The sequence below is a fragment of the Struthio camelus genome, chromosome 1 (assembly GCF_040807025.1).
Source record: "Struthio camelus isolate bStrCam1 chromosome 1, bStrCam1.hap1, whole genome shotgun sequence".
Classification (NCBI taxonomy): Eukaryota; Metazoa; Chordata; class Aves; order Struthioniformes; family Struthionidae; genus Struthio; species Struthio camelus.
This window is the reverse complement of record NC_090942.1, coordinates 208,533,462-208,560,742: the sequence shown is the minus strand read 5'-3', so window position 1 is coordinate 208,560,742 and position 27,281 is coordinate 208,533,462. Positions and strand designations below refer to the sequence as shown.

At 39.1% G+C, this 27,281-nt stretch overlaps 2 protein-coding genes across 2 annotated transcripts; both read right to left on the bottom strand.

Moving 5' to 3' along the window:
• Positions 1 to 455: 455 nt before the first annotated feature.
• LOC104151762 (matrix metalloproteinase-27) lies at positions 456 to 7,817 on the bottom strand. Its single transcript, XM_009686765.2, has 10 exons — positions 7,686 to 7,817; positions 7,084 to 7,322; positions 6,322 to 6,470; positions 6,107 to 6,235; positions 4,151 to 4,312; positions 3,859 to 3,982; positions 2,999 to 3,129; positions 2,612 to 2,771; positions 962 to 1,065; positions 456 to 746 (listed from the first exon to the last, which is right to left on the bottom strand). The coding sequence occupies exons 1-10, from the start codon at positions 7,788 to 7,790 to the stop codon at positions 646 to 648; spliced, it is 1,404 nt and encodes a 467-aa protein (XP_009685060.1). The 5' UTR covers positions 7,791 to 7,817; the 3' UTR covers positions 456 to 645.
• Positions 7,818 to 12,825: 5,008 nt separating this feature from the next.
• LOC104151761 (interstitial collagenase) lies at positions 12,826 to 19,989 on the bottom strand. The gene is made up of 10 exons (XM_009686764.2): positions 19,820 to 19,989; positions 18,585 to 18,829; positions 18,161 to 18,309; positions 17,943 to 18,068; positions 17,240 to 17,401; positions 16,717 to 16,834; positions 15,862 to 15,995; positions 14,359 to 14,518; positions 13,355 to 13,455; positions 12,826 to 13,140 (listed from the first exon to the last, which is right to left on the bottom strand). Exons 1-10 carry the CDS (start codon positions 19,931 to 19,933, stop codon positions 13,040 to 13,042), a joined length of 1,410 nt encoding a protein of 469 aa, XP_009685059.2. The 5' UTR covers positions 19,934 to 19,989; the 3' UTR covers positions 12,826 to 13,039.
• Between the last annotated feature and the right edge of the window lie 7,292 nt (positions 19,990 to 27,281).

Below are 27,281 nucleotides of genomic sequence, written 5' to 3'. Positions count from 1 at the left end.
GATGTCATTCATAGATTCACAGTGATTTGTGAATTGATTCAAAATGTCCACTGATGCACTGGAAAGACAAATCAGGATGAGAGGATCTATTGGAACATTAGGGCAGGAGGGTGATTTTGGTGGCAACATACTGACTTGATGTGAAGAGGGCTGTCAAAGATGAACAGGAGAGGATGACAGGAAAGAAGACATAGAAAAATAAATGATTAATGAAAAGAGTGGCTTTTGAAGACACCATGAAAGAAAAGAAGCAGAATATGAGTGTCATATGTTGAAAGGATATTTCAAAACTATAGTCAGCATATTAATGCGAAGTCTTTCACACGTCTTTAGAAATACGAAACATCTTCAATGGATGAAGCAGAGAACAGTTAACAACAAACTTAAAATTGTTTATTGTGAAAATATGTGAAAGCCCAATCAGAGTATAACACAATAAATTATGTTGGACATTTTGCACTTAATCACTTTGTGGATTTGTTCTGGACTCTAGAGGTAAAATAGAGCTGATACGTTGATTTATTAAAATTGTAGACAGACATGAAAACTAATCCTGTTGTCTCTCCCATACAGCAGCACATGTATGAACAACCTTTGAGAAATCTAGAGTGATTTTTATTCTCACTGTTGGAAAGTTTAATGCTACTAACATTTAAACCAACTGTTACTCTTTATCTCACGGATAACTTTTTTAGCAGTAGGGTCAAACTCCTGCTGCTTTGTACCGTGGAAGAAGTAGAAGAATCCTGGAAATAAAAAGAATGAAATGTTATCTTGTGCAAACAAGAAGTAGCTTCATTCTAACAAGCAAAGCTGGGAACATCAGCTTCTATGCGCACAGGAGAGCATCTATTTGGTTTCATTTTTTGCAGAATACAGCAATAGTGGCATTAATAATAACTCTAAAACTTGCTCTGTTTGCAGATAAACTGATTTTTACGTAAAAGTTCATTTAATTTACCTTTATGTTGGAAAACAGCATCAACTTTCTGGCTAATTCCTGGAAAGTCATCTAGTGTCCGTCTAGGATAACCCTTCTCTAAGGATTGGCTGCTTTCATCATACCTAAATCACGCGAAAGGAGACATTTAATTTGATAGAATTTAGACATCAGCTCTACAAAGAATTAAGCATATGCTGAATTGTATCCACCACCGGAAGTTTGACTGACTTCACTGGAACTGCAGTGAGTCACATTAGCTGCACACGTAAATGTGTGCTGGACTCTGGCCTTAGTGATTGCTGTAAGGTTAGTTCTTTGCTGAGAGAGGCTGGTGCAGCTCCAAAGAACTGTCTGAAGTGAGACCAGCTGAAGTTTAAGACACATAGTTTTGATAGCAGGGTTGAGATTTATCTCCCGTAACTTTAGTGCCATGAATGTTAGGTTGCCCATGGAAGCTGGTCAGGTAGATTCCCTCTGTAATGAGTGGATGAATTTACTGCACGAATCTTAAACACCTCTTAGACTCTGATATAGTGTTACACATTGTCACCTCCTGGCTGATAGATTTAGAAAGAAGGAAGGAAACTGACTTATTTCTAGTCAAATCAAATTCCTTATAGAGCCAGGAAATATGTTACAGGATGGGACTGAATTTGTGGGATGAATGGGGGACCTAAAACTTTCTTGAAGACTTGAAGAACCTTCCCATAAAAAAAAAAAAAGGAAACAAGCTAACCTTTGTTTTACTTTTTCTTAGATATAAGAAATACTTTTCACAGGAAGTCAAGATTATGTAGCAACAATAATTTTCTCAAAGAACTGCATGCTACGGTGTTCTTGCATGCCTTTGCCTTGTGATCAAGGCAGTAAAACAGCAGCACAAGATATTGTAAATACTCTTTCCAAAACTACCAAAAACAAAGGACAGGAAATGACATACAGCTGGCAATCCAGCTGACAACGAATGCCTCACTAAGAAAGTCCCCAATTAATCACCATAAAGTATATTTAACCTGCACTGTGCTTCTGGTTGCCCGCAGAAGGTCTTTGCAGTGGTTTTCCTTGCACACAGGAGCAATCTATTAGCCTGCCAAGGCTGACTTTTTTGTTTCTGTTTGCCTGGTATTTGGGTGCCAACAGTCACTCATACCAAAAAGTGAACAGGTTTTGGAAGAAGCGTGGTGCAAATACAATACTAACCAGCCAAAGAAAGGGAAATAAACTCACTTGTACCTTTCTAAGAGAGAGTAAGCAATCTAGGACTTCAGAAAGTTGAGGGAACCTACACAGGCCATCCAAGCCAGCCTCATGCCAAACATTAGCTCTCAATTCCTTGTTTTCTATACATGCTTTTATCTATTTTATTTATAAAAATTGTATATATACTGGAACTTTTTCAGCTTCCAGGTATAATGCATCAAAATGAGTCTGTATTTTGAATGCCTGTTTTAGCACACCATTAAACTCTCAAAAGTCACAGCTATATTCTCCTGCTAGTGCAGAAGTCAGGTAAACAAACACTTTCTTTGAAAACTAGGATTAATATTTTTACCTAGTTATCTATAGTTACCTAAAGTCCTAATTTCTCCTCTATCACGTGGAGAAATTTAATTTCATACAGGCTATACTGGAGTCAACCATAAGAAAGTGCTCTTTGTTTCTTCTTACCTCCAGTACTTGTCACCTACGAAAAAGTCTGTCTTCCCAGTATTTTTATTACAAACAGCTGCATCGATTTTCTTAACACCTTTAGGGAAGCCCAATATGTTGATATTCTTTGGGTAACCAGGCAATATCTGATATCCACTGACAACCCAGAAATTATTGCCTATTCAAAAAAAAAAAAAAAAAAGTTTATGAAGTTTCAGCAGTGATTTTGACCAGCTCAATGAAAAAGATGCACTTCCTCAGTATAGGTTATAGAAACTAGATGAAATGTCCTATAGTTTTGCGTTTTGAAAAGTTAATTTTGTGCACATATAGCTACCTTTCCTCCCTCCCATTTCCCCTCAAATTTAAAGATAAGAAGAGTTTAAAGAAAAGCTCATACATCACCTTTGAAAAATAGTATCTGGTCTTTAATGTTTTCATATGCAGCTTGAATACCAGACGGAAGAGATGGCCAGAAGGTAGAAATTAATTCAAGTTCAACTTCTGAGTTATCAGGATACACACGCCATAAGTGTCTGATTTAAATATGAAACAGTTTTTGTAGTAAATAATAAACCACAGATATTTCTATATATGCAAAGAATGTGAACACTGCTGTGACTTGCAAGTTCTTTCTTGTCAGTGGAACTACCTGGATTAATGCACCAGAAAAGGAAACGTTAGCCTCAGTCGGAACAAAAATAATTTTCTGCCTTATAGTGAGTTATATTGGCTTTTTGCTGGCAACACCCTTTTCATTAGTATTGACTGATTAGTGATATCATCTAGAAGCAGCAGAAAAAATCAGATTGTTCCTTTATCATAGAGTAATATAAGAATAAAAGAGTTACAGGGTCCCAGATGAGCTTGACTGTAAGCTATTCCCTGTGTACCCAGCTGACTTCTGACTTGCATAGGTGACAGGAGGAGAAACTGGTCCAAATGCGTTGTAGTGAATATTAATTTCTTAGAAAACGGTTGCAGTATTTATTCACGTCACTACTCAGTGTGACCACCTATACGTTTGGGAATAAAGCTTTGTTAGGCTTGAGATGTTTTCTGGAAAAAAAAAAGAAGTATATTTTGTATGCTAAAACATTAATAAAATTTCTATTTGCTCACAGTTTTGTTCCCATGGACAGTCCATCTGTCTCACTACAAATCCCATTAATCATGCTAACCACCACAGTGCTCAGTCTTTGTAGAAATCACAAACATATAAACCTCAGAGAGACAAATATAATATCAAGAAGGATTATGTTTACCTGCCTTTCAGAAACATGACTTCTCGTCGGAGTGTGGTTACAGCATCAAAAGACATTTGGGAGCCACAGGTTTTAGGTGATGTCGGGGCACCTGGCTTCCTATCTGGGGCATTTGGTGGAGATCCTGAGGGAGACATTTTAAAAAGACTACACCAAATTTATGGAAACATCATGTTTTTCACTTATACACTTATGATATTATGAGAATATAATGATTTTAATGGTCTAACTTTGTGAAAGAGATTGTTTCTCTCTTGTTCTGTTCTCTTTTTAAGCAATGGATTCTACTCACCGTAAATGGACTGAATGCCACGTATGTCATCTGGAGAGAGGGGAAATTCACTGGGATTGACATAGGCGTAGTTGGGGAACATCAAGGCCCTCTGGTCATTGGAATGGGAGAGACCCAGCGCATGGCCAACCTCATGAGCAGCAACAAGGAACAAGTTGAATCCTTAAAAAAATGTACATAGAGAAAAATCAGTCTAATTGTGGTCTGAAAAATGGCTAATGTACTGTGAACGCACCAGGGCCATTGTTCAAAGGCAGTCTTCATACAATATACTGAAATTCATTTGGGTATGCATATACATATATTTTATATAGGACACCCACAGGAAGGGAGTGTGTCTTCGTTGTCTTTCTTGCCGTTATCTCTGATAGCTACTGAAAGTATGTGTGATGTGAGTAGATGACCGGGGGTGAGCGTGGGTGCAGCACTGAGGAATGTCCTGGCAGGGTTTCTCAGCTGAGCTACAATAGATTGGATGTGAGTCAGAAAGGAATAATAGGAGAAAAGGCTGCACTCCATGTTTGCTTGAGGTACCAAGTTGTCTGTGTGTCATACTCTTTCCTACAAGCCTGAAAAGAAAGATGAGACCACAAACAAGCACAGAAAAAAATAATGTCGGCAGAATGGTTTCCTTTTTTATCAATAGGACTTTTAAACTTAAAGCTTCTTTAAAATCTTGTCAAATAAAGTATCTTTTTAAGTATTGTGCTTGTGCGTGCTTATCTCCAGTGACATATGGCAGCACTGCAAATAGGTAAAAATGGGATTTCCTCCTACGCATATTTAATTACTTGCATCCATCAAGGTAGCACAGCTTCCTGGATTAGGGAAGAAAGATCCTCTGCCCTGCAGAAATAAAGGACCAAGAGCCAGCATTATCAAGAGACTTTGTCAAGATCGCAGGTCTGTTGCACAGCAGAGAACTGGATACTGATTTCTCAAGAAGGGCCGAATGAAGCCAAGAATTCCATTCCTCAAAAACAAAACAAAGCATCAAGTTTTCCACAAGTATTTCCATTCCTTCCCACTCACGAGTCCTCTGAGCTCTCCAAAGAATTCTATAATGCCTCATTGGTGGAGTCACACTGCTGAAGAGCAACACTAAAACTGGGGGTTGACCCATTCAACTCCAGTATGGGGAAAACATCATATTTTATCAGCATGATAAGTTCACCTCTCACCCCTATTTTTTTCTGGCACACTAAACCCACATCTCCCTTCCTCATACAGTACTCTTACTACATCTTCCTTTTTTTTTTAACTCACTGCCTCTCCTGCTGTGTGACCAAGACTCTCCTACTGCAGTTCCTCTCTGCTGTTTTCCATCCCAAAAACTATGTAGTACAACAGGGTAATTTTCCTGTGTACTGACAGATCTTTTGGAGGAGGTATATGCTGTATGGCCTACCTGGGGGCTGAGGAGACTGCACAGACCCCAGTCAGATGGATGAGCACTTGGCATTCGTCTGTCTTCAGGCCCGAAGGCATGCATTTGTAGTGAACTCTCCACGTGACATCTCAGCCCATGGGTGGCCCAAACAGCACGTTCAGACTCCCCGATGCTGGCAGTAAGCTCACATTGCTTGGAGAAGGCTTTCATATACAAGCTCATTCTAGCATGAACGTAGAGTAAAGCTATAGTAACCTATAGCTGGACCTATCTTTACATTGTTAGTGAGGCGACTGTAATCACTAGTAGCTCTAATGTTTTCTATCTGGTGGGGATCTCCACTGAGGGCTACTGCACAGGCACGATATACTTCCTTTACTGTGTGTGATAATGCCAGGCTTGGTGCTAGTACACGCACCAAGCACTCTTAGCAAATGAGGAAAATAAGAGTCAAAAAAATTTTACCAAGGAGAGTCTTGGTCACACAGATGTATTCCTTCATCTAACTAAAATCAGAAATAAATTTATGCATCTGCATAACATTTTAGAAACCTTTTGTTACCTACCAGCTGAGCCTGTTGTCCAGTCTTCATCCTCATCAAAGTGAACATCACCACCAAAACCACTGCCAGGTGGAAAGGCATGAGCAAGCACACCAAGGGGGCCATCAAAATAACGAGGACAATGTCCATGAACTAAACGATACAATGTTGAAATAACACTGAGTTTGTGTCATGATTATTGGAAAATATTTACCATCAGTATGCATTCAATCTGTTACCTTTGGTCCCAAAAGCAATCATTATATCTGCTATCCCATCATGAATACGAGTGAAAGTCAGTGGGGTGACAGTGCTCCATACTTTAAATGCCTTCTGGATTGCTTTATCCACATCTTCTTTTCTCATATCTGGTGTGTGGTTCACGATTCTACAGTTATAAAGGTTCAGGTAATAATAATACTTAGTGTTTGCATAAAGAATTTCTTGCATATTGTTAAGATGATGAACTGAGATATTTAAGACAAAGTTTACCCTGCAGTCCAATAGTTCCCCAAACTCATCTTGGACTGTGTGAGCTTGAGGAATGTGATAACTCTCCAGCAAGCTTTTTTCATAATAATAATTGCAGGCATGTTATCAATTTTTCTCTGAATGGCTCCCAACCAGCAGATACCCTCTCGGGCATGATGAAAATCATCTCTTCAGATTTCCGTGACTATTAATCTGTCAGTCTTGACACATTTTTGACAATAAAAGAGTTCATGCAAGGGGTAGCTGATGTTTCTATTTTGCTCACAGAATATTTTTTAGGAGTGATACATGAGAGACAAAATATCACAATTGACTCAAGACAAGTAAAACACTCAGCTTGACTTTCAGAAATTTCTCTGGGGAATATACATGACTAACAGTAGGGGAGACAAAAATATTTTTGTTATCCCGACTGTAAACAATTGCTAAAGAAGTTATTCAAATACAACGAATGTAGATAACCATGAAATCATAATTTAAACACGGAAAAGTAATTATGGAAATACTACCTGTATGTTAGCTTGTTTTTTTTCCATCCTGGCAAAGTAACACCATAGAGACCTACATCAGGAACTCCACACCTGGGTTTCTTCATCATTTCCAATGTCTCAGTGTCTAGTTTTCCAGTCACTTTCAAACGAAAAAAATCTTGCATTTTCCGGAGTTTTTCAGCAGTGGATTCAGCATTTCTTCTCCATCCAAGTTGATTTGGATCAGGCTCAATTTCATAAAATTTATTTAAATAGTCCTAATGAAAATTTTAAAGACATGCATTTCACATTTTCATCTGTTTCTTACATAAATACCTTAGGACTGATATTGTTCATGTACTGTACTGGCAGAATCATCTGTCTGTGATTACTTGGAGCCAAAACAGATGTTTTCCTGAGGATCTTAGCTAAGCAGAAACAGATAAGTTTGCTCCTGATTCTTATTTACTTGACATTTCCAGTATGTACAGATTTAACCTACTTTAGTGAAGTTTGGGCCTCAGAGTAGTGTTTAACAGCATCATCTCAGAAAGACAGCAAATGGCTACGCAGGTAGAACACGCTCATTATATCTGAAAAGAAAGAGCTTAATAGATCTCAGATACGGACAATATAGTTACCTGTACGAACTTTGCATCTTCTTCTTCATTTTCTTTCTCTGGATGCACAGGAAGAGCAATAGAAACAGCTACATAGATTAAAAGCAAAAGTGAAAGATTCTTCATTCTTACAATCTTTTCTGCCCTAGTGCAAGAACAGTCTTGCTTTCCGCCCCACATGCATAGTCTCATAAATCCCGGTTTGTGTGATTATAGGGTGTTTTGTAAAGTCAGCTGTGGCCTGACTCACAGTTTACCATGCTCCGATTACCTCCAGACATCCTATAATAATATACTGACTCTCAGAAAAAGCCTTAATTAAACCCATCTGATTTCACAAACATCTGAAGACTGTTAGTATTTGAATACTCCTAAGCTGCTTGGCTACCATTTCAAAATTGGCACCCAATTTTAGATACTTTACGCTGAATTTTAGGAACTTGAGCAATTTCACAGCAGAGGAAATGATGGGCAAAGCAGAACCTTTTAGGTTGTCCTAAACCGACTGTGTGAAATTGAGCCTCCAAATGTACAGACTCTTAAAGATGTGGTTGTTAACATTCTCAGTCTGGAAAATGGAGTCATGAACCAGATATGAATCCTATCCAAAAAAATTTAAAATTTTGGGAGAAATTATTGCCATATGCAAACAGAAAGTTTTCTTTTTCAATCAATCCATAAAATCAGAGTGGATGTTTTGAAAAATGGATGAGAAGCCCAAATCATCTTTACCGCTCTGCTGCAACTCTTTGGAAAGACTGTGTTTCTTTACTTAAAATAGTGAAATCCAGGGTCTGTATGAGTGAAAAAGATTTTATCCCCTGCACGTTAAAAGAAGTTTGAAGGTGCTGCCTCTCTGAAGTTTTAGCAAGGTTAAACTTGTGCCCAACCTAAAATATGTGAATAATCTTGTATCTCTCTGTCTATCTTTATTTATTTACCTATCTGATCATCTGTCTGCCTGTTTGTCTGTCTATTTATCTATCTAGCTATCTGTCTATTTAATCTATCTACTATTTCATCGACAAATCTTCTTCAGTTTAACCACATTAGCCACAGGGGATATGATTATTTCCTCTCTTAAGTAATTCAGAAGAGAGGAAGTTTCAAGAGTCACACAAGCTGTGACAGATTATGGGATTTCATCCTGCTGCTGACTGAGCACCTCCCTCCTCCATTGAAACAATGGGAGATGAAAGTGGTCGGCACTTCAAAGGAGCTCTGATGGGGTATGCTCATCATTTAAAAGAACAGTTGCAACAAATATCCTTCTGTCTGACCGTGGCTTTTTCAGGAAATCCTTATTTCCATGTTATTTTTTTTGTTGTCACTAGCAGCCAACTTTTCTCTGGCTGGAAGTATTAATGACGAATTTCATTGCCCAAATTTCGCAACACAGCCTTGTTTTTTAAACTCCATGACATTTATCAGCTAAAATGACAAAAAAACCCTTTCTCATTATTATTGTTGTATTGTGGTAACATGTGAGAGATCCGTGAGACTTTGATCCCATTCAGTTCTGTTATTGATGTACAAACTGTGACAATGATTTCTCTCAAACGGTGAGCATGACTGAATTGATCCTGGAAATGACGCATTTATCCATAAGTAGCGGAAGTCTTTTTTGAGCTCTGCTTTCCATTATTAAGCTGAGGTATTTGTTTGTCTCAGAAGTTTTAAAGCAAGAAGGAATTAGCATGGTGCTATCATCTAACTGTATACGTGACATAGGTCACAAAACACAAACCCCTACTCAGTGTTTTTTATACCAAGCATAATTTCCAAAGGCAACTAGAACAAATTTTTGGAAAATATATTTACATCTAATTTGAGTTTACTTTTGTAAAAATCAAGGCAGCACTATAAGCAGATTTGATATGAACTGGGAGAAGTGGCTATCTTTTTTCCACTGTGGCTGATCATCCATTCCCCACAGCTATCTGCTGGAAGATTATAGCCAATGAGATCAGCTAAGTTAAGATTAGTGGCGCTTAACTTTAAACACTTATTGGTTAAGAATTCTATAGAAAACAGAAATAGATATCTCCAGACAGTGATTCAACCAGCTATCTTAGAAAAGGATGAATTAACCTCTGTAGGTGTCTCCTTCTGTCTTTATTGAATGTAGAGAAGCTTAAACAACCAATTTAGACTAGCTGCTAGTTTCTAGCTCAAGCTGACCTTCATATTTGTTCAGGAAACACTTGGATGCTAAGTGGCAGAGGCTACATCCTTCGAAGCCTGTGCTCTGCAACTCGACTGCCTGCACAACACAGCAGCTGGTTCCAGCTGCTCCTGGGAGAGACATCTCAGTGCACAGTTTCCCACAAAAGATGTTCCACAAATGTGCCTAGAGCAGGACTTGAAGGCTGGGAAAAGAAGAAGTTGTAAAGCAGCCGCTGGTTATGGTTCCCTAATTCTTATCTTTAGCATTGGTGAGAGTTGGTGGATTCTCATCTGCCTCGTGATTTCTTCTTGTGCTCGTAGCACTGGTTTTATCCAGACTGTGGTAATATGACCCATGTCTTAACTTGGAAAGGTCACTGCCTGTCCTCACCACATTGGTAGTATCAAGTTATACTACACAGAGAGGCACAGAAATGAACAACACTGCTGCATCATGGTGATGATATCAGGAGGGATTCAGCGATCCATAGTGTGGGTGTCTACATGTGAGATAACTGCCTAGGCTTACATAATAGCCAACAGAAATCTAGTCAATATGGCCAAATGTCATCAAGAAATTGTTTGTTAATCTGACCACATGTAGGAGTTAAACTTAGGATGAGCTGCATAGCTCTCAGGACTTCAAGAGTCTTGACCAGCTCCACTGACTGTGATGAGCGCCTATGCCTGAGCTCACACGAAAACACGTAGGCTGCAATTTAGCTACCTAAACACTGGTGTGCTGTGCTTTTTGAGACAGCCTAGTGAAGCTGACACGTTGACAGAGAGCTGATGGATGTGATCCAGGACCTAGAGCAGACCTATGCCTCTTAGACCGGCAGTTGGGGGCCAAAGCATCTTAATGGCACTAGATACCTGTTCAGGCAGCTGAACTGAGCAGACCCTTAAAGGTGAATCACATCACAGGTTCAACAAAGCCAAATCATCACTCAACTTGAATGAAAAAACATGGGACAATGGCAAATGGTTCAGCTAGTTTATCTGATTCCTTTCAAACCTTTGGCAAAGACTGCGATCTGTGAAGGCGGGATTCAGTCACCCAAACATAGGTATCTAGAGGGAGACACTGTGGGCTCTGGAGCTCAGGGAAGCGCTGGTCTTCCAGAAGTCCCATTTCATACCTGCATGGGTGTCTTGGATGCCTTAAAGCATCTCAAAAGCACGAGACACACGTATTTAGGCAATCGGATCCCAACCTGGGTAAATTTTTTTCAGTTAACCGCAATGTGGGCTAGGACTACACATTTAAACAGTTACCATGTATCAGGATGTGGTACAGTAACTACAGTACAGTAATTAGGAAATAGGATGGTTAACTTATTAAAAGGGAGTAAGACAACTGCAGGTGATTACATGGACTGAAGCTGGTAGCTGCAATCACATTAAATGACTCTGCAAGATCAACATTCCTGGAACCAGAGCTTGTACTTCCAGAAATGCGATATAGATGGTCAAGGCACCAGACGTGACCTTGTCGTAAATGCGTTTCATATATTCACCTTTATTTTATCATATATTCACCTTTATTTTCAATAATGCAATTTCTTATTTCTGAACTGATCTGTATTTTGACTAATTTTTATTGCTGAAATTAATAAATGTAAGGATTGCCAACTCTGTTCTTTAGCTACATAACATGAAGTTTGATGGTCTTCTAATATAGATGACTGAGTAATGAAAACAATTCAAATGATGTTTCTGTACTGTTATGTGTTCTTTTCTCAAAAACCAATTACTTCTATTAAAGAATTCTGATACCTTTCTCCGAAGTAAGCGGCATGCCAGAGATGATCTTTTTGACAGGATACATTCTGTGATTGTCATATAGCTTCTCATGTTACCAACAGAGCTAAGAAAAAACTAAAGTGAAAGTGGATAACCATTCAAACATCATTTCAATCTACTGGAGAGAGTCCGGTTGAGGGCTACAAGGATGACGAAGGGATTAGAGCATGAAGAAAGGCTGAGAGAACTGGGCCTGTTCAGCCTGGAGAAGAGAAGACTGAGAGGGGATCTCATCAATGTGTACAAGTATTTGAAGAGATGGCGTCAAGAGGCTGAGACCAGACTCTTCTCCGTGGTGCCCAGTGACAGGCCAAGAGGCAACAGGCACAAACTGAAACATAGGAAGTTCCATCTGAACATGAGGAAAACTTTCCTGTGAGGGTGACAGAGCACTGGAACAGTTTACCCATAGAGGTGGTGGAGTCTCCTTCTCTGGAGATATTCCAAACCTGCCTGGACACAATCCTGGGCAAATGTACTCTAGCTGACCCTGGCTGAGCAGGGGGATTGGACTAGATGATGTCCAGAGCTCGCGTCTAACCTTGGCCATTCTGTGATTCTGTGATTAATTGAGGATATATGAAAAAATTTCAGGTAGTCTGGATATAAAAACTTTTTTTGTGAGTTTTTTGAATGGGAAATATTCTCGGGCAAGAATTTTTTAAGCAAACTTCTCCAGCTTTTATCTCCCTGAAATCAGGAGGAACTTAGTAACTAGCAGGGTAATAAGGACCTGAAAGAGCTTTGAGCAGGCAGGTTTATCCACCTATTATATAATGTGGCTACTGCGATAGCAGGGGACTGGTTTCAGTGGTCTCAGACATCCTTTCTAAGCTTCTGTTTTTTTCAATTTTAAACCCGGTTCAAATCCCCAGACAGGAGAAAAGCATCTATATTTGCTATGCTCTATGTCCTGAAGGAAAGGCTAAGACTGTAAGCGGGGGAAAGGAGGGCAGAAAGCAGAAGTGTGATTTGTGGACCAACAGTAATAAGCGCCAATTGTCCTAGTTATATATAGGGTTTTCACCAGGGCTTATGTGGGGTAATGGAGCTCAGCGCCAGCTGGCTAGTCTTCTTGCTGACTTGGGAAAAGGATCTGACATTTCATGCTGGAATACATTTTTTAGTGTTTAGAAGCTAGCCTTGGCTCTTGAGTATTAGTGCAAATCAGAAAGCATATACACGATAATACGACAACTATAATTTATTAGGCGTCTTTAACCTAAGAGGTGAAAATACAATAAATTACATAACTGCATTTATATTAAAAATATGTATTACAAATTATTCAGATCATAATCCCACAAAATCTGGTCATAAAACCACCGTGACCTGATCGTCATGGAATGCTGAAAAATCCATTACATAAGATCGTATAATGTGCATATGAAAAGCTATTCCAATTAGCAATCAAACCAGCTGTTGCTCTTCATTTGCCTGACAATCCTTTTCCCACGAGGATCAAACTGGAACTGAGTTGTTCCGTGGAAGAAGTACACATAGCCTACAAATAAAATTGAATCTAATTATATTTCATAAGTTCTTTTCAGTACTTCGAAAAAAAATCAACATAAACAGTCCAAGCATACTTACTGTTTTTCATTTCCATCTCAATAGATTTACATCAACATTAATACAAGTTTTCTGAAAATAAATTCTTGTCTCTATAAAAGCCCAAATATTCAGTTAAAATCGTGTTAAAGATATGTTTTACTTACCATCTTTCTGGAAAGCAGCATCAACTCTGCCAATTTTTCCAAAGTCTGAGAGTATTTTCCTGGGATAACCATGATCCATAGATCTTTTGTTTTCATCATATCTTAACACAAAGAATATTATTAAAATTTATAGGGAATCAGGTAATATTTTAGAAGTTCAAAGTAAATTCAGGCATGTGCTTACTAAACAGTCTAATAAGGGTAAGCAAAACTAGCTTTTTATGCTTCCTATTATGTATTAAGGTTTGCCTGTTGTGAGTGTCCTGAGATTTGAAAATCTTACCCTCAGTGGAGTTTGTAACAAAGCTCTTAAGGGTTTTGGGAACTTAGACCAGAAATATATTCCTACATTTCTGGCCTGTCTAGAACCTTGACCATCAAATACGTGTAAAATCACTTTCTCTTACTAGCTGGAGAATATTCACTTCCGTATGAAAGCAAAGCACAAAGCATGGAAATAGAAAGATTACAGCACAATCGAAACATAATTGTATTAGTGTCAACTATGTACTTATTAAACAAAACTACTCTCTGAAATTTTTCATGAACTTTTCATAAATTATTAAAACTACCAGTTGTGCAATCAGAGTTTATATATAACTTGACCTTTCATTGGGAAATTCAATTACAACACTTTTTATTAGCACTTCATGTTGTTTGAGATGTGAGTGAAAAGTATACACTATAATAACCTTAAACAGAAAAGCTAAACGGCTGTGGAGAACAAGTGAGTAGTTTAGTAGAAAACAGTTCTTTTCCTAGACAGATGGTTCACCACTAGCAAGTAATTACATTCCCACTACAATAATGTAATGAATGTCAAAAAATCCCATAGAAAAGTTGGCATTTCCTAACAAATACTTCAAATGTTTAAACTTTCACTGAATCCTTTTTAAAGTTCTGGCGTCTACTTAATTTAAACATTACTGCATATTCATTTTGCAGCAATACATCAGTCCTTAGAGAGAAAATACACTGTATGGTAGCTGAACATTAAATCTTACCTCCAGTATCTGTCAGCTACAAAGAAGTATGTTTTTCCTGTGTTTTCATCACTGTAAGCTGCATTAACTCTTTTAACAGTCTTTGGGAATCCCAAACGATAGATTGATTTAGGATAGCCAGGTGCAATGTCATATCCTCTGAGAACCCAATATTTATCCTCTGAAAAATATATTCACATTTCATTTAATTATTTTTACTATTAATAAGCAACATTTAATTGTATTTTAGATGGGTTGCAACCAACATTTTTTAGATTTAAGTATTATTCCTCTCAGTTTACTGTGTTAGACAATGGTTCTACTCCTTAGAAATCAGTGGAAGTGCCCTTTGCTTTTGTGAATAAAACAGTAGAATCATAAGGTGTATGGACAGTAATATCCCCAGATTTTATTCAAAAGAATAAATCGTCTCTGAGTAACAACTTGGTGAGGACTAGTAGTTCAACTGCTAATTGCCTGATGTTTTTAAATGGGATGGGGGAGAGTATTAAAGTCGTGTAATACATTATTCAGTTATAGAACCATGTAATACTTTGAAAGCTAGATAGGTGTGCATGAAATTAAACTATTAAGACTCCTTATGTGTCTATAAGGAGCATATGTCTAACCAAAATGCTTTGGTAATTTTAGATGCATTGACCCTCTCATATACCAGAGACTGTAATACACACGTAGTGAAGCTATTCGGACATTAAAAACATATTTGAGACCTTAAAGCAAAGGATAGATTGGGTTTTCGATATACAAACAATTTTTCTCCCACAGTACATTTTTCAATAAGTACTGTCAGCTTTATGTTCTTTTCTCATTTGTTGTAGAAAATAGTATGCCTCATCTGTAGTCTACTTTTCAAAAAAGTGACAAAATACTACTAATAATGTTAGTTTTCCAAAGATCTCCAATAGTCTGTCTTGGGCTTTTGAAAAGTAATTTCAAAAAATACTTTTTGAAATCTTTTTCCACAAAATGCATTTTGTTTTAGCTAAGTCTATTAATAATTTCTCTCACTCCTTTTTAAACCTAGACTGCATATATTTTTAGTAAAAGTCTTATTGTTCCATGTTGCAATATATATTTAGATGTGCTATCAGTTTTATCAATGTTTTCCGTGCTAATAGTAACAACAGTAGTAGTAGTGTCCAGCCAACTGTATTTGCCAGTTGAATTCAGTGTTGAGACTTAGCAAAAATCCTTCTGCATGCAGTGAAATGCTGTTGTTTAAAAAGAACTAGACCTGAAGACAGGAAGCTATTTTCATGCCTTGTCTTTCAGAACATTAACTAAAACAGAAGAGCCAATTTTCATGTCTATGACCTCTGGAGATCCCTTCCAGCACTATGACTTTGTGATGCTCTGATTTAATTATTTGCATATCTTGGCAAGAGCATAGTGAGACAACTACTCTTTTCCACTGATCATCTCAGAAGAACCACTTTGAATTCTTTAATTGCACAGTTTGCAGGGAGGAATTAGAAAAGAGTAGAGAATTTCATATTCCATTACCTTTAAAAAGTAAAACTTCATCCCTTTCAATGTTTTCATAAGCAGCTTGAATTCCAGATGGCAACTTTGGCCAGAACAGTGAGATAAAATTGAGCTCTGTCTCTATCCTCTGAGGATGTTTGCGCAGGATATATCTGGTTTAAATGAAATGTATATATTGAAATAGTTTCACCACTATCATAAATGTAAAACAATACTTAAAGCTCCTGGAGCACGACAGGACAGAGGTGGGTATCTTTCCATGGCGATTTACTCTATCTAAACTCATGAATACATTCCGGATATGAATATCTCTGCTGAATGTGAAGGAAGTCAAGGGCAATTTAACTTTAGCACCTCAATTAGATGCCAGAAATCAGGCAAGATAAATATGACCCCTTCTATTTCTCTGTAGTGCAGTAAGGCTAAGAGTTGGCTTCAGTTGCTACCTAATAGAAATCTTTCTACATACTGATGTTTTCAGTTCTACCCCTGCTCTTTTATTGGGGTCTAGCAGAAAGATTATGTTATGGGTCACATGAACACATTGTTAAGAAATACATGAATGCTGTTGCTTTGCTCTTAGTAGAGTCTAGTGTGGTGATAACTCTGTTATGGCAATGGCCATAATGGCAGACTAATCTGAAAATATCCTACGATTCCTAATCTCTTTCACCAGTATTGTCAGTTAGGGCTCTTGGGAATAAAAGATTAGAGAAAGCCAAGGAACATTTTATCTAAGAACTATTCCTTATGTAAATACATGACTTTACTTTGTACCACATTCCAAAGGGACACTTTTCCCTCATGGCTTATAGATTTTTTGTAAACCACTGAATGTTTTTAAGAGATAATATCTATCCTTTTCGTTGTTACCTGCCCTTAAAGAACATCATTTCTCCCCGCAGTGTAGTAACAGCATCAAACGTCAAACTAGGGTCACAGGCTTGTGGAGTTGTGGGTCCTGTTGGCTGTACAGGAGCATTGGACTGTCCTATAGGAAGATCAGTGAAGAATACTTTACCTTTTAGTATAGAGAAATGCAAAATAGAGCCAGTGTTCAGGTCTGTGAGAACGCCAGGAACCTTCCTTACAGGGAATTACAGGCAATTTGGTTTTAAAATGAGGGTTTGTCATTCAAAGTCAGGCTTTTAACATTGCTAAAACCAGTCGTGTAAAGCTAATCAGCTCTTCCAGAATGAGATATTCTCAGAACAGGATTTCAGCTGAAGTTAGCCTCATGGACTTTTCCTTCTTTTTCAATTGAACAATGGTTCAACAATATTTGAACTTTTCATTTTGGTGGAATAAGCATGTTTTAAATATACCTTTATTATTGATTACCAGCCCCCCAAATAGAAATATTAAACAAAAATAACGCGATGTTTATTTTTGTTACCATAGATGGCTTGAATGCCATCAATGTCGTCCTGAGGAAGATGGAATTCTTTAGGGTCAGTGTAGGCATAAGTTGGATACATCAGTGCTCCAGGATCAGTGGAATGAGACAGACCCAGTGAATGGCCAAGCTCATGAGCAATAACGATGAACAAGTTGTATCCTGTGGGACAAAAATCATACGAAACAGGTAAAATCAGTTTCATGCTTCAGCACAGTTGACTAAATGGGAAACACTGTTATACATCTTCCTAAAACACTCTACAGGTAGACGAAAGATAGTTAATAATACTCCCAACATTACAACTGAAAAAGATATTATAAGAGAAGAGCTATATGAGTACTCAGGGAATGTCAGGCATTAATTATGGTCTCCTTGCCCTTTGATTAGGGGTCTTTCAATCTGAGAACTTTACAACTAGATCTTCCTGTACCCAAGTTTAGGCTTCCTTTGAAGGAAAAAGTATTTTCAAGCACTGATTTCTTTGCTGTTATAAACCACTGTGATCGACATATCTCTTTTATCAGAACAGATTCCTACAAAGAAATCTCTGGAGAAAAGGGAATAAAATAATTAAAAAGGACAAAATCTACTGCTTTTACCAACCTTTTGCCTGCAATTAGTCTCATGAACCAAATGTTGCATGAGCAAAGATGGTATGAAGTAAAACTATCTAAATAGATACAGTTTACAAAGTCTCTACCTCTTCCATCTTTTGTCCAGTATTCCTCATTATCAAGATGCACATCTCCACCGATAGCTTCACCAGGCTGAAAAGCATGAGCCAGCTGCCCATTGGGGCCGTCAAAAGGAGAGTTATCTTGGTGGTCTAAAATGAAAAGGGAAGTCATGAATTAGGATTCTAAACTATTTTTCTCATTGCAGGTGGCTATTTATTATAGATAAAGATAACGGTGTTACCTCTAACAACGAAAGAGATCATTATATCTGCCATTTTGTCCTCAATCTTTTGGAAGGTGAGTGGTGTCACATTGCTCCAGACACTGAGAGCTTTTTGAATTGCTTCATCTACATCAGCTCGTCTCATAAGTGGGGTATAATTCACAATCCTTCAAAGTAAAACCAATATGTTAGGTACTTTTATACTGCTAAGAATACAGCAATTTAGTTGAAATCTGTGCAAAAGTCAGAAACTTCAAATATATCTTTCACGCATAAAAATCAATGGCCTCATTTTAGGTCCTTCCTTCTGGAGTGTATGCCTCTTTCCAGCAATCAGGTAATCACTCTAGATGTCTAAATATGGCTTAAAGTACCGTAGGTTAGGCTCATAAAATTGGAAAATGAGTTTTATATCTTTTTGCACCAAATTAGGGAATGTTACCTGTATGTGAGGTTATTTCTCTTCCACTTTGGGTTCCCTTCTGTGAATACATATTTCCCTATATCAGGGACACCGCATCTGGGTTTCTTCATCATCTCCAAAGTCTCAAGATCAGGTTTTCCAGTCACTTTTAGTCCAAAAAACTCCTGCATTTCCTTGAGCTTTTCAGGAAGAGGGTTTACACTCTTGAGCCTTACGTGAGGCTGGTCATCTTTTTGAAGATTGTAGAAATTCTGTAGATAAGTCTGAACCAAATTTAAAAAAAAAAAAGAACATCATTGTGGTGCACCAGTATTGTCTTCAGTCACACTTAATTTTTCTAAACAGTCCTGAATTGTTCCTATACTGACATGCCCTGTGTTTGCCAGGAGCTAGAACTGTCTATTTTCTCCAGAAATTTATATGAAGAGTTGGATATGACTTACAGCTTTCATTATACTTATCTAGATTTCTTGTTTTACTGAAGGAGTACATGGAGAAAATGTCCTTAAAATCTAATATTTACTATTAGTAATTAATTCCACATTTATTTTTAGTGCCCTGTTACTTCAGTGGCAAAACTTGCAAACAAAATAGAGACTGACCGTGAGACTCCACAGAGCCAGGACTCCCAGTGAAGCCAGTGGGTGCTATTAGAGAGTCAACACGTTTTAGCAAGTAAATATGATTTTATGGATCCAAAGCTTCATATTAATTTTCAACAATTTTGATGCCAATAGATAAAGTGTTGCACCTATACAAGTGTGGTATTTCTCATAGATTTCCTTTTTATTTCAGTATTCCATGAAAGGTCTGATTCAGCAAAATCCTGAAATGTATGTCTAATTCGATCAAGTGAGTTTCCTCCCTTATGTTACGGAGACCAGTCACGCCACAAGTCTCAAAGCACATTCATAAATGTACATTTGTTGCTGAGTTTGACTATTCCCCCACAGCCGGAGGAGCCTTGTTAACAGAACTCATGCTTCTACGTTATTGTTATTGTTTTATTATATAATGTCTGACAGAAATAATCACAAATCACAATATCTGAAGATAAGTTAGGCAATTTCCAAATGACTTTTGCATGAATAATTGTCACAAAGCCAGATTAACAAGAAAAGCTTTCACTTGAAACCTCTACAAAACAATATATCTTTAATGTCAAGTCATACTCCATAAAAAAAGAGTTGCAATTACAGTTATCTCTTAGACTACCCTCTATTTCGTTTAGAACTTCACTGAAAAATATTTACCTCCACAAGTGCTATGTTTTTCCTTTCCTCTTCTGCTTCTGGAGCCACAGGAAAAGCAGAGGAGACCGACACATGCAGCAGCAGGAGAAGCGAAAGGGACTTCATTCTAATCATAGGTTCTCTGCATCAGATACACTGCTAAATCCTTAGCTGTTGAACATATTTCTCAGCTCTGTTTATATAGGTAATATGCAGTGACAGTCTGACTCATGTTGTATAATATCCTCTGATTAGTAAAAATGATGCATAACAGTTTCATCATGAGGGAGTGACGCAATGTATTTAACTAATGTTAGCGTCCTTATTTTGCCTGAGCCTTCTGTTTGGGACAATTTTGTAATGCGTTTAGTAAACAAGGAAATGCTTTTCAGATAAGAGGTGGTGCTACATTTCATAATTTTTTTGAATTATGAATTAAGAATATTTATGGCACATGGTCTTGAGGAACTGGAGAAAAAAATAGGAAATAACCTATAACTTAGTAAAGACAGTGCAAAGATCTGATCTTAGCTAAGAATAATCAATATCATAACTCCAGAAAAGTGGTCGCCTGTTAATTAGCAGTTCTGTCTAAAATAGTCTTGTGATATTAGTAAAACTGAGAGCTAAAACAATTCAACAATTTTCTACTGTTATGAAAAAAATCAGTTATGAAACTGAGATGCATAAACTAGGTTTCCATATGGAAGACATGTGAAATAATGCTTATACTCTTGTCAGCACTGATAAGGCCTCACCTACAATGCTGTGTTTGGATCCTAGCACAAAGATATGATCAGCTGGAAAGAGTCCATGAAACACAGCAGGAATGATTATAAGTCTAGAAAAGACAAACTGAAAGAATTGTTCTGTGACTCTGTGATGAGCGTCTCATCTATGCGAGACCCAGGGGAGGCATGATAAATGTTGTTAAATGTATGAAAGATGGTTCCTAAGAGGGGAGCAGTAAATCCTCCAAGACTGTCGTATAGTCTTAAACATGGGTGATTAAGTTTAGGCAATAGGTTTGGGCTTCAGCTGCCTGAATATTAGTACTATTTGAGATGCCCTGGGGAATCCCACTTGTCCTCCAGCTACCCTAGAAGGATGTAAGTCTCCATAGGTCCTGTGTCATTGCAGTCAGCCCCATGTGGATGTCTCAGACAGATATGGGCAAGTGAAAAATGCTCTAAGCGATCCACCTTTAAGTATTTGTACATGTAGGAGTCTGCATGTGACTTAGGTGTATAAGCTCACGTTTTGGACGATGAATTCAACTGACATACAGTACGTACTTTAAGATGAGTTGAATCACTCTCTAGGCTCCATTGATCGTATCAAGTAGGTCCATATCGATAATTCAAGAGTTTAAATAACCAGAACACGTACCGGCCACTACAATGTAGACTCCTAAATTCAGGAAAACACTTTTAATCAGAAGGATAGCTAAGCACAAGAGTAGACAGCTTGAGGTCGCTGTATATTTTCTAACCTTGGAAGCTGTAAAGTACAGGCTGGACATCTTTTGGAATGCTTTTGGTATTGCTGTTCTTGCCTTAGGTAACCAGCCTCAATGGAAAACCTTTACAGGTCTCTCCCAGTATAATTTTTTTATAATTTAATGTCTTAAAGGAACATTGTAAATGTTACTGTTAGAAGAAGAAAGGCAAATATGAACCAGTCTCATGAGTCATTGTCCAAGAAATGCTATTATTGGTATTATTGTATACTGGATACATCTGCAGAGTCTTTGCATTACATTTTTTGTTTGATACAGCTCACATGATCCTAGGATTTATGAAATGCTGTTTAACTTCTCTAATTCTGTTTCTAAACTAGCATTTTTCCCAGTAAATATTTCTCCCTCATTTGATTCTATAAGGCACTTTATATAGCTCCTGCTACAACGTCTCCATTTCTGTGTTAGCAGCTCACTCTTCTTTTCTTTTTTTCTTTTATTTTCTGAAGGCATGATAGGCACATGCAGACAAAGAACAGAACCAGATTTATTAGAAATGTCCACTGCCCGGCACAGGAACGTGAACAAATCACGTGTCGCGGATTGCGCAGAAAGATTCTGCTGCTACACAGCTTTGTGTGTAGGGTCTTCTGCCAAATTTTAAATATGACCAGAAGGATATTGAGTAAGGCATTGGGTGGGAAGGGACATCTTGTTATTTGCCGTGTAACTGAGCACAGAGTCTTGGAGTAGAGAGTCATGGGTTCCAGCCCTAGCTGAGGGAGCTGTTTATATATTTGAAAGGTCATTGAATGAAAATCTTAAACAGCATCAGGAAAAGGAAGCAGAACCAATCACTTCCTTCTTTCTTTGAAATTTCCACAGTATTGGGCAACAAAGCCGTGTTCCCTTTTGCTCGCTTCATGGGCTTCCTAATGTGTGTCTTTCTGCATATCTCCCTCAAATGAGGGAAGGGGAGTTCTGCATGGCAGCTGGCACGTTGCCAGTCTGTCCTTTCCAGAGCTTACCTTCAGAAGAAGCCCTACCTTCAGAAGAAGCCTTGGTGTTTAAACCCAATAAAAAGAAATACGAATATGTCAGAATGAAACTGACGCTCTCTGCAATATGTGAGAACTTTTACTGAGTGCCAACTGGTGTCTACACAGTTCCCGACTTCGCCTGTGGGACCACTGGGGTAGGTTATGGAACGAAAAGCTCCTCCCCATGCACATGAAGGGGCACAGGAACGCCAATAACCCTGTCCGAGCCATTAGAGCCCTGAGCTGTTCCCTCCCAGGGCTGTACCGGGGGAGCCACGAGCCCTGGGGCCGAGGCGACACTGGCACCACGAGTCGGCGGAAGAGCCTGCCCCGGCACTGGCCGCCTGCGGGGCACTGCTGAGGGGTGGGACGCACGAGGGGCACCAGGGAAAAGCACTGCGGGGCTGAGTAGGACTGATATTGGAGTGTTTGGCGGAAGGTCCAAAGGTGGCGAATGGGACGGAATCAAGGTGATTTGGGGCTGGTGAAAGGGGCTGGTCCTGTGCAAGCAGGTTGCCGGTCAGTCGGCTCATCTGGCCCTGCCCTGACCTGCTCACTGTAGTCTGTTCTCTCTTCTCACCAGTCTCCATTTCCCACTGCTTTCCTGGGCAAGGGGCACTCTGCTCTGTGGGCACGTGTGTGTGGAGGTGTCTGTGCAGCAGTGAGAGTGAGGCCACAGGTCAGAGGAGCCAAGCGACAGTGGTGGCAGAAACTAGAGGGACTGAAGCACACGCACGTCATTTGGATACCCGTGGCAATGCGGGATCAGGAATATCAAGAGAGATTAACCAGTGACTAGGCTAAATGGGTGAGGATCCAGGTATTAAAGCAGCGAAAAGGCTGAGCTAGATACTGAAGAGGCTAAAGGGCCTGTGAGTTTGCTACCGGAGAGACCAGGGGTTCAAGTCAGCTATTGGGGAGACCATGAGGATCTAGGGGTTAACAGAGAAACCCATCTGCATGTGCGCCTGTGCAGTAGGCAAGAAGATAATGGGGGTCCAGTATTAGCTACTGGGTGGACTGTGAGTCTAAGGCCAGCTGCTGGAGGCATCTGCACTGCACATGTTTCCCACCAATGGACTTTTATCCAGAGCTGCGAGAGGGGGTATAGGATGAGACCATTTGCATCATCTGCATTTGCATGAGTATTTCTATCTGTGTTAATTTGAGAGGTGAGCCCTGCACTTCCCTTCCCAGAATTGCTCTTCAGAGGCAGCTCTCGCCTGGACTCCGTGTGTGGGCACCTTGCTCTGGTTGCTCTGAATCACCCTGCCAGGTCCAGCTGTGAGGTACTGCTAAATTAAGAGCCTAAACAAGGATTTGCTGTTGTTGTTGTTAATAAAGGTCAGAGTTTTCTGGCATTCTTCCATTCTGCCCCCAGAGAGTATTCATGCGTCTCTCTCTCTCTCTCTCTCTGTATTAGCAATAATCCTATTTTATACACAAACTTCTTACTCAACAAAGCTGCATCCACGCTGTTTGTGCTGAGGCAAGAGTCCTGAAATATTCCTTTTCTAGGTACTTTGCTCATCATTCCTCTTTCCTTAAGTTTCCATAGAAACATAAGAACTGCCAAAGGTCCTTCTAGGATATTTCCTGTTTCCAGCATTGACTGAAAACGACATCTAGGCAAAGGTATAAGAGGAGCGAGATAGTAATATTTCCTTAGAATAGTTTCCCAGCCTCCAAGAATTATTTGTGACTTTGATTGACTCTAGGGCTCATTTACCTGGGGTTGTATTTGACTGTTCATGCTCTCTTTCTTTTCCTCCAGTTATATTTAATAATATTTTAAAATGTTCTAATGGCTTTCATCCTTCTCTCCCGAAGGTGAAACCTCCACCTACAGTCCTGACTAAATAATGAAAAAATAAATTCCCAGGGTGAATCATAATGGGATTTCCTCAACAAAGTCTCTCATTACAGAAGTACTGTAGAAAGAAGAACTTGAACTGGTAATTCTGTATTTTTGATGTTACATAAATAAAAATGGTAGTTCATAATTCTAAGAATAGTTTACTAACTGTTTACAATTTGTCACAGTGATGATTGCAGCCGCGCTTTCTCACTATCAGATAGCATGAGAAAGCACAGTCTAACAGGAAGTACTTTTATGCACATTCTGTGCTATTAAGCCTATCTTAACCCTTTCATGTGTTTCCAACATATTTTGAAGCAACAAAATCCAAATCTTTCCACAAAAACAAAACGTTACACCGAGGCAAGCTCTTTTCCTTGGAGGAAGCCAGTTTTTATTGAAACATCAAAGATGTAAATCATGTCATTGTGTAGCAATATTCAACTGGTTGCCAGATATTTTTGGAAAGTTAGAAAACTTATTAGAAGTTTTCTCCTAATGAGCCACGCACATTTTGATGCCCAGATGGAAAAGTTGAAGGTGCCCCCAAATCTGATGTTTCAAAGTACTCACAAGTTCCTGGTGTGCTGATAGCTAATGTTCAATGTTTCCTTTAAAGAAACACTGTTGATTCAGCTCCAAGAGACTGATCAATCTCTCAGTTATGAATTAGGAAGCTGTGCTGGGTCGTGTCAGAAGGCCACTGCGATAGGGCTCGGTATGGCATGTGCTGAATCAGTTGCAATTATTCTATTGTAGAAAAACAATACAACCTGTCTGGTCATAGACTAGGGCAGTTCCTGAGTTACACCTAGTGACTTGCCCTGTCTCAGACATGATATCATCACTGAAATCAGCAGAGCTCTAAGAAGGGAAGGAGTGCCAATCTCCATTCCAAGTACCTTTTTCCCGACAACACAAAACAATCAGATCGGATCTGTTGTCCTTGCAGGAGCTACTGCCAACCCCAGGGAAGTGGCCTGCTGTGCCCAGCTGCGTTTCCCTCTTGGGAGCCGGGCGTGGGGTGGCCTTGCAGAGCTGACTTCCCCACGTTCAAGTTGCTAAACCTGGCAGTTGTCACAGGAGCTGCTGCATAGATGCAAAACTTGCCCTGAAACAACCAGCAAGAAGAGGAGGCCAATGCCTCTTGCAAGAGGTCAGTGCCTCTTGCACTAGTTTGCACAAGGAGTCTGCGTATACAGCAGCTCTGGCCCATTTGAGATGTATTGAAATTGTTATAGGTTCACAGATCTCCAGCTGGACATGTGCACAGGAACTCCAAAACATCCCAGAGAGAACCACTGCTCGTGAAACACAGCTGGCTCCCTGGCTGGCAGTGAACACGAGCAGGGTGGCTGGAGATAAGCCCGGTCGCAATTCAGAGTCCACCAGACAACCATCTAGAAAAAAAAGTGCACTTTGACACCTTTTCAACTATTTTCTCTGGATTGCCAACAGGATCTAAGAGGTCTCTGCCTTCTTGACAGTTCTGGGTGGCTATCAGTGATTGTGAATCCACAAATCCACAGCTGCTGTCATTGAGGGAGGGTTGTTCCTCACTTTCTCAAGCTCATTTTTATTAGGCACCTTCTCCTGCAAATAGCAATTAAATGGCCTCAGTTTAGTTTTGCTCTTTTCTGCCAGCACTTTGTTACTTAGGTGGTAAAGTCTCTGGGATGTTTTTGTTCTAGGAGAACAAATCATCACACAATGGGTTTTCAGTTCACTAGCACAGCTCCTCGGTATTGTGGTAATAATACAAATATAGCTATACCAATAACAGTCATGAAAGAGCTATGACAAACCCGGTTCACTCCCAGAAGAATAACCCCATTTGAAAGAGAATATTTAAAAAAAATTCTGAAGCTCCAGCTGAAGCAAATCAGAAGAGAATGTAACTAAATCTATAACAAATACATAATAAATATGTTTACATATTTAAATATTTAAGAAAAAAGATAATATAAAAAATATATAAATAAAATGATCTAATCCAGTCAACCGCAATAGCAGTGTTATGGAGGGTACAGATGGTGTAGTGATTCAACAGTAGGAGCAACAGAAAGAAAACAAGCAGAACCCCAAAGATACTTAGAAATACCCGTTAAAAAATAAAGACTTACGATAAGCCATCTAGTCATGCATCTTTTAGGCTTTTGCTGTTGCAACTGAGACAGTGGACTGGCTAAAACACTAAAATATCTTGCTGTTATGTGACCACTTACAAAGCTATCACCAGGAATGTGAAGGAAAAACAGAAAACAAGGAAACAAGAATAGCATAAGGTGAACAGCAAGGAATAAAGAAGCACTGAACATTTTCCTACAAAATTCAATAGAAACATTCAAGTTAGGAGACCTGAACCTGCTTCCCTGGCCGTATCAGACACCAATCAGAGCTACTCCGTCCTTTTTTGGAGGTGCTGTAGATCCAAAAGATCCACAAAGCTGGAAGCAGTATTCTGTTTCCAGCTCTGCCTGGTTGGCAAAGCCCCATTTGCACCTTACCTCCATGTCCGGGAAAGGCAGCAGTATCGGCACTGTTCCCTGCAGGAACAAGAAAGTGGTAGTAAATATCTATGTCTTGCAAGACTGAGAGAGCTATAATATGATCTGGAGATCTGGACCAGGATGAATTTCAGATAAACTTTGCCCGTGGTCTAGATATTCACTGGAATCTTCCATCTGAGTAGCCCTGCTACTAGGGGTTTTTAAAGCTAGATCAGAGAAGAAGTTCTATAAAGTGCATAGAAATAACTTGTTGTATTCTTGAACCAGAGAAATCAAAGGGAAACATCATCTTTTCTATGACACAGGTGCTGAGTTTTTTTAGGGAAGCTGTCTAACAAGGGAGACAAGGGGTACTGGGACAGCACCCAGATTTGAGAAGATTTTTCACATTCATAAAAAAACCAAAAAACTTTTAAAAATCTTAGATCCTGCTAGCTGTCCAACTATATACTGAAAAGCCTAAATGTCTTTGTACATCCCACCTGTGGTGTGTTACTAGCGATGCCTGACTGCAGTGGCTGGGGGAACGTTGCTGCTGAACTGGCAGTCTGGTAGATGGGAGGCTGCTGCGTCTCTGCCCTCCAGGTCCAGACGTTGATCAGGCTGGCCACGTACT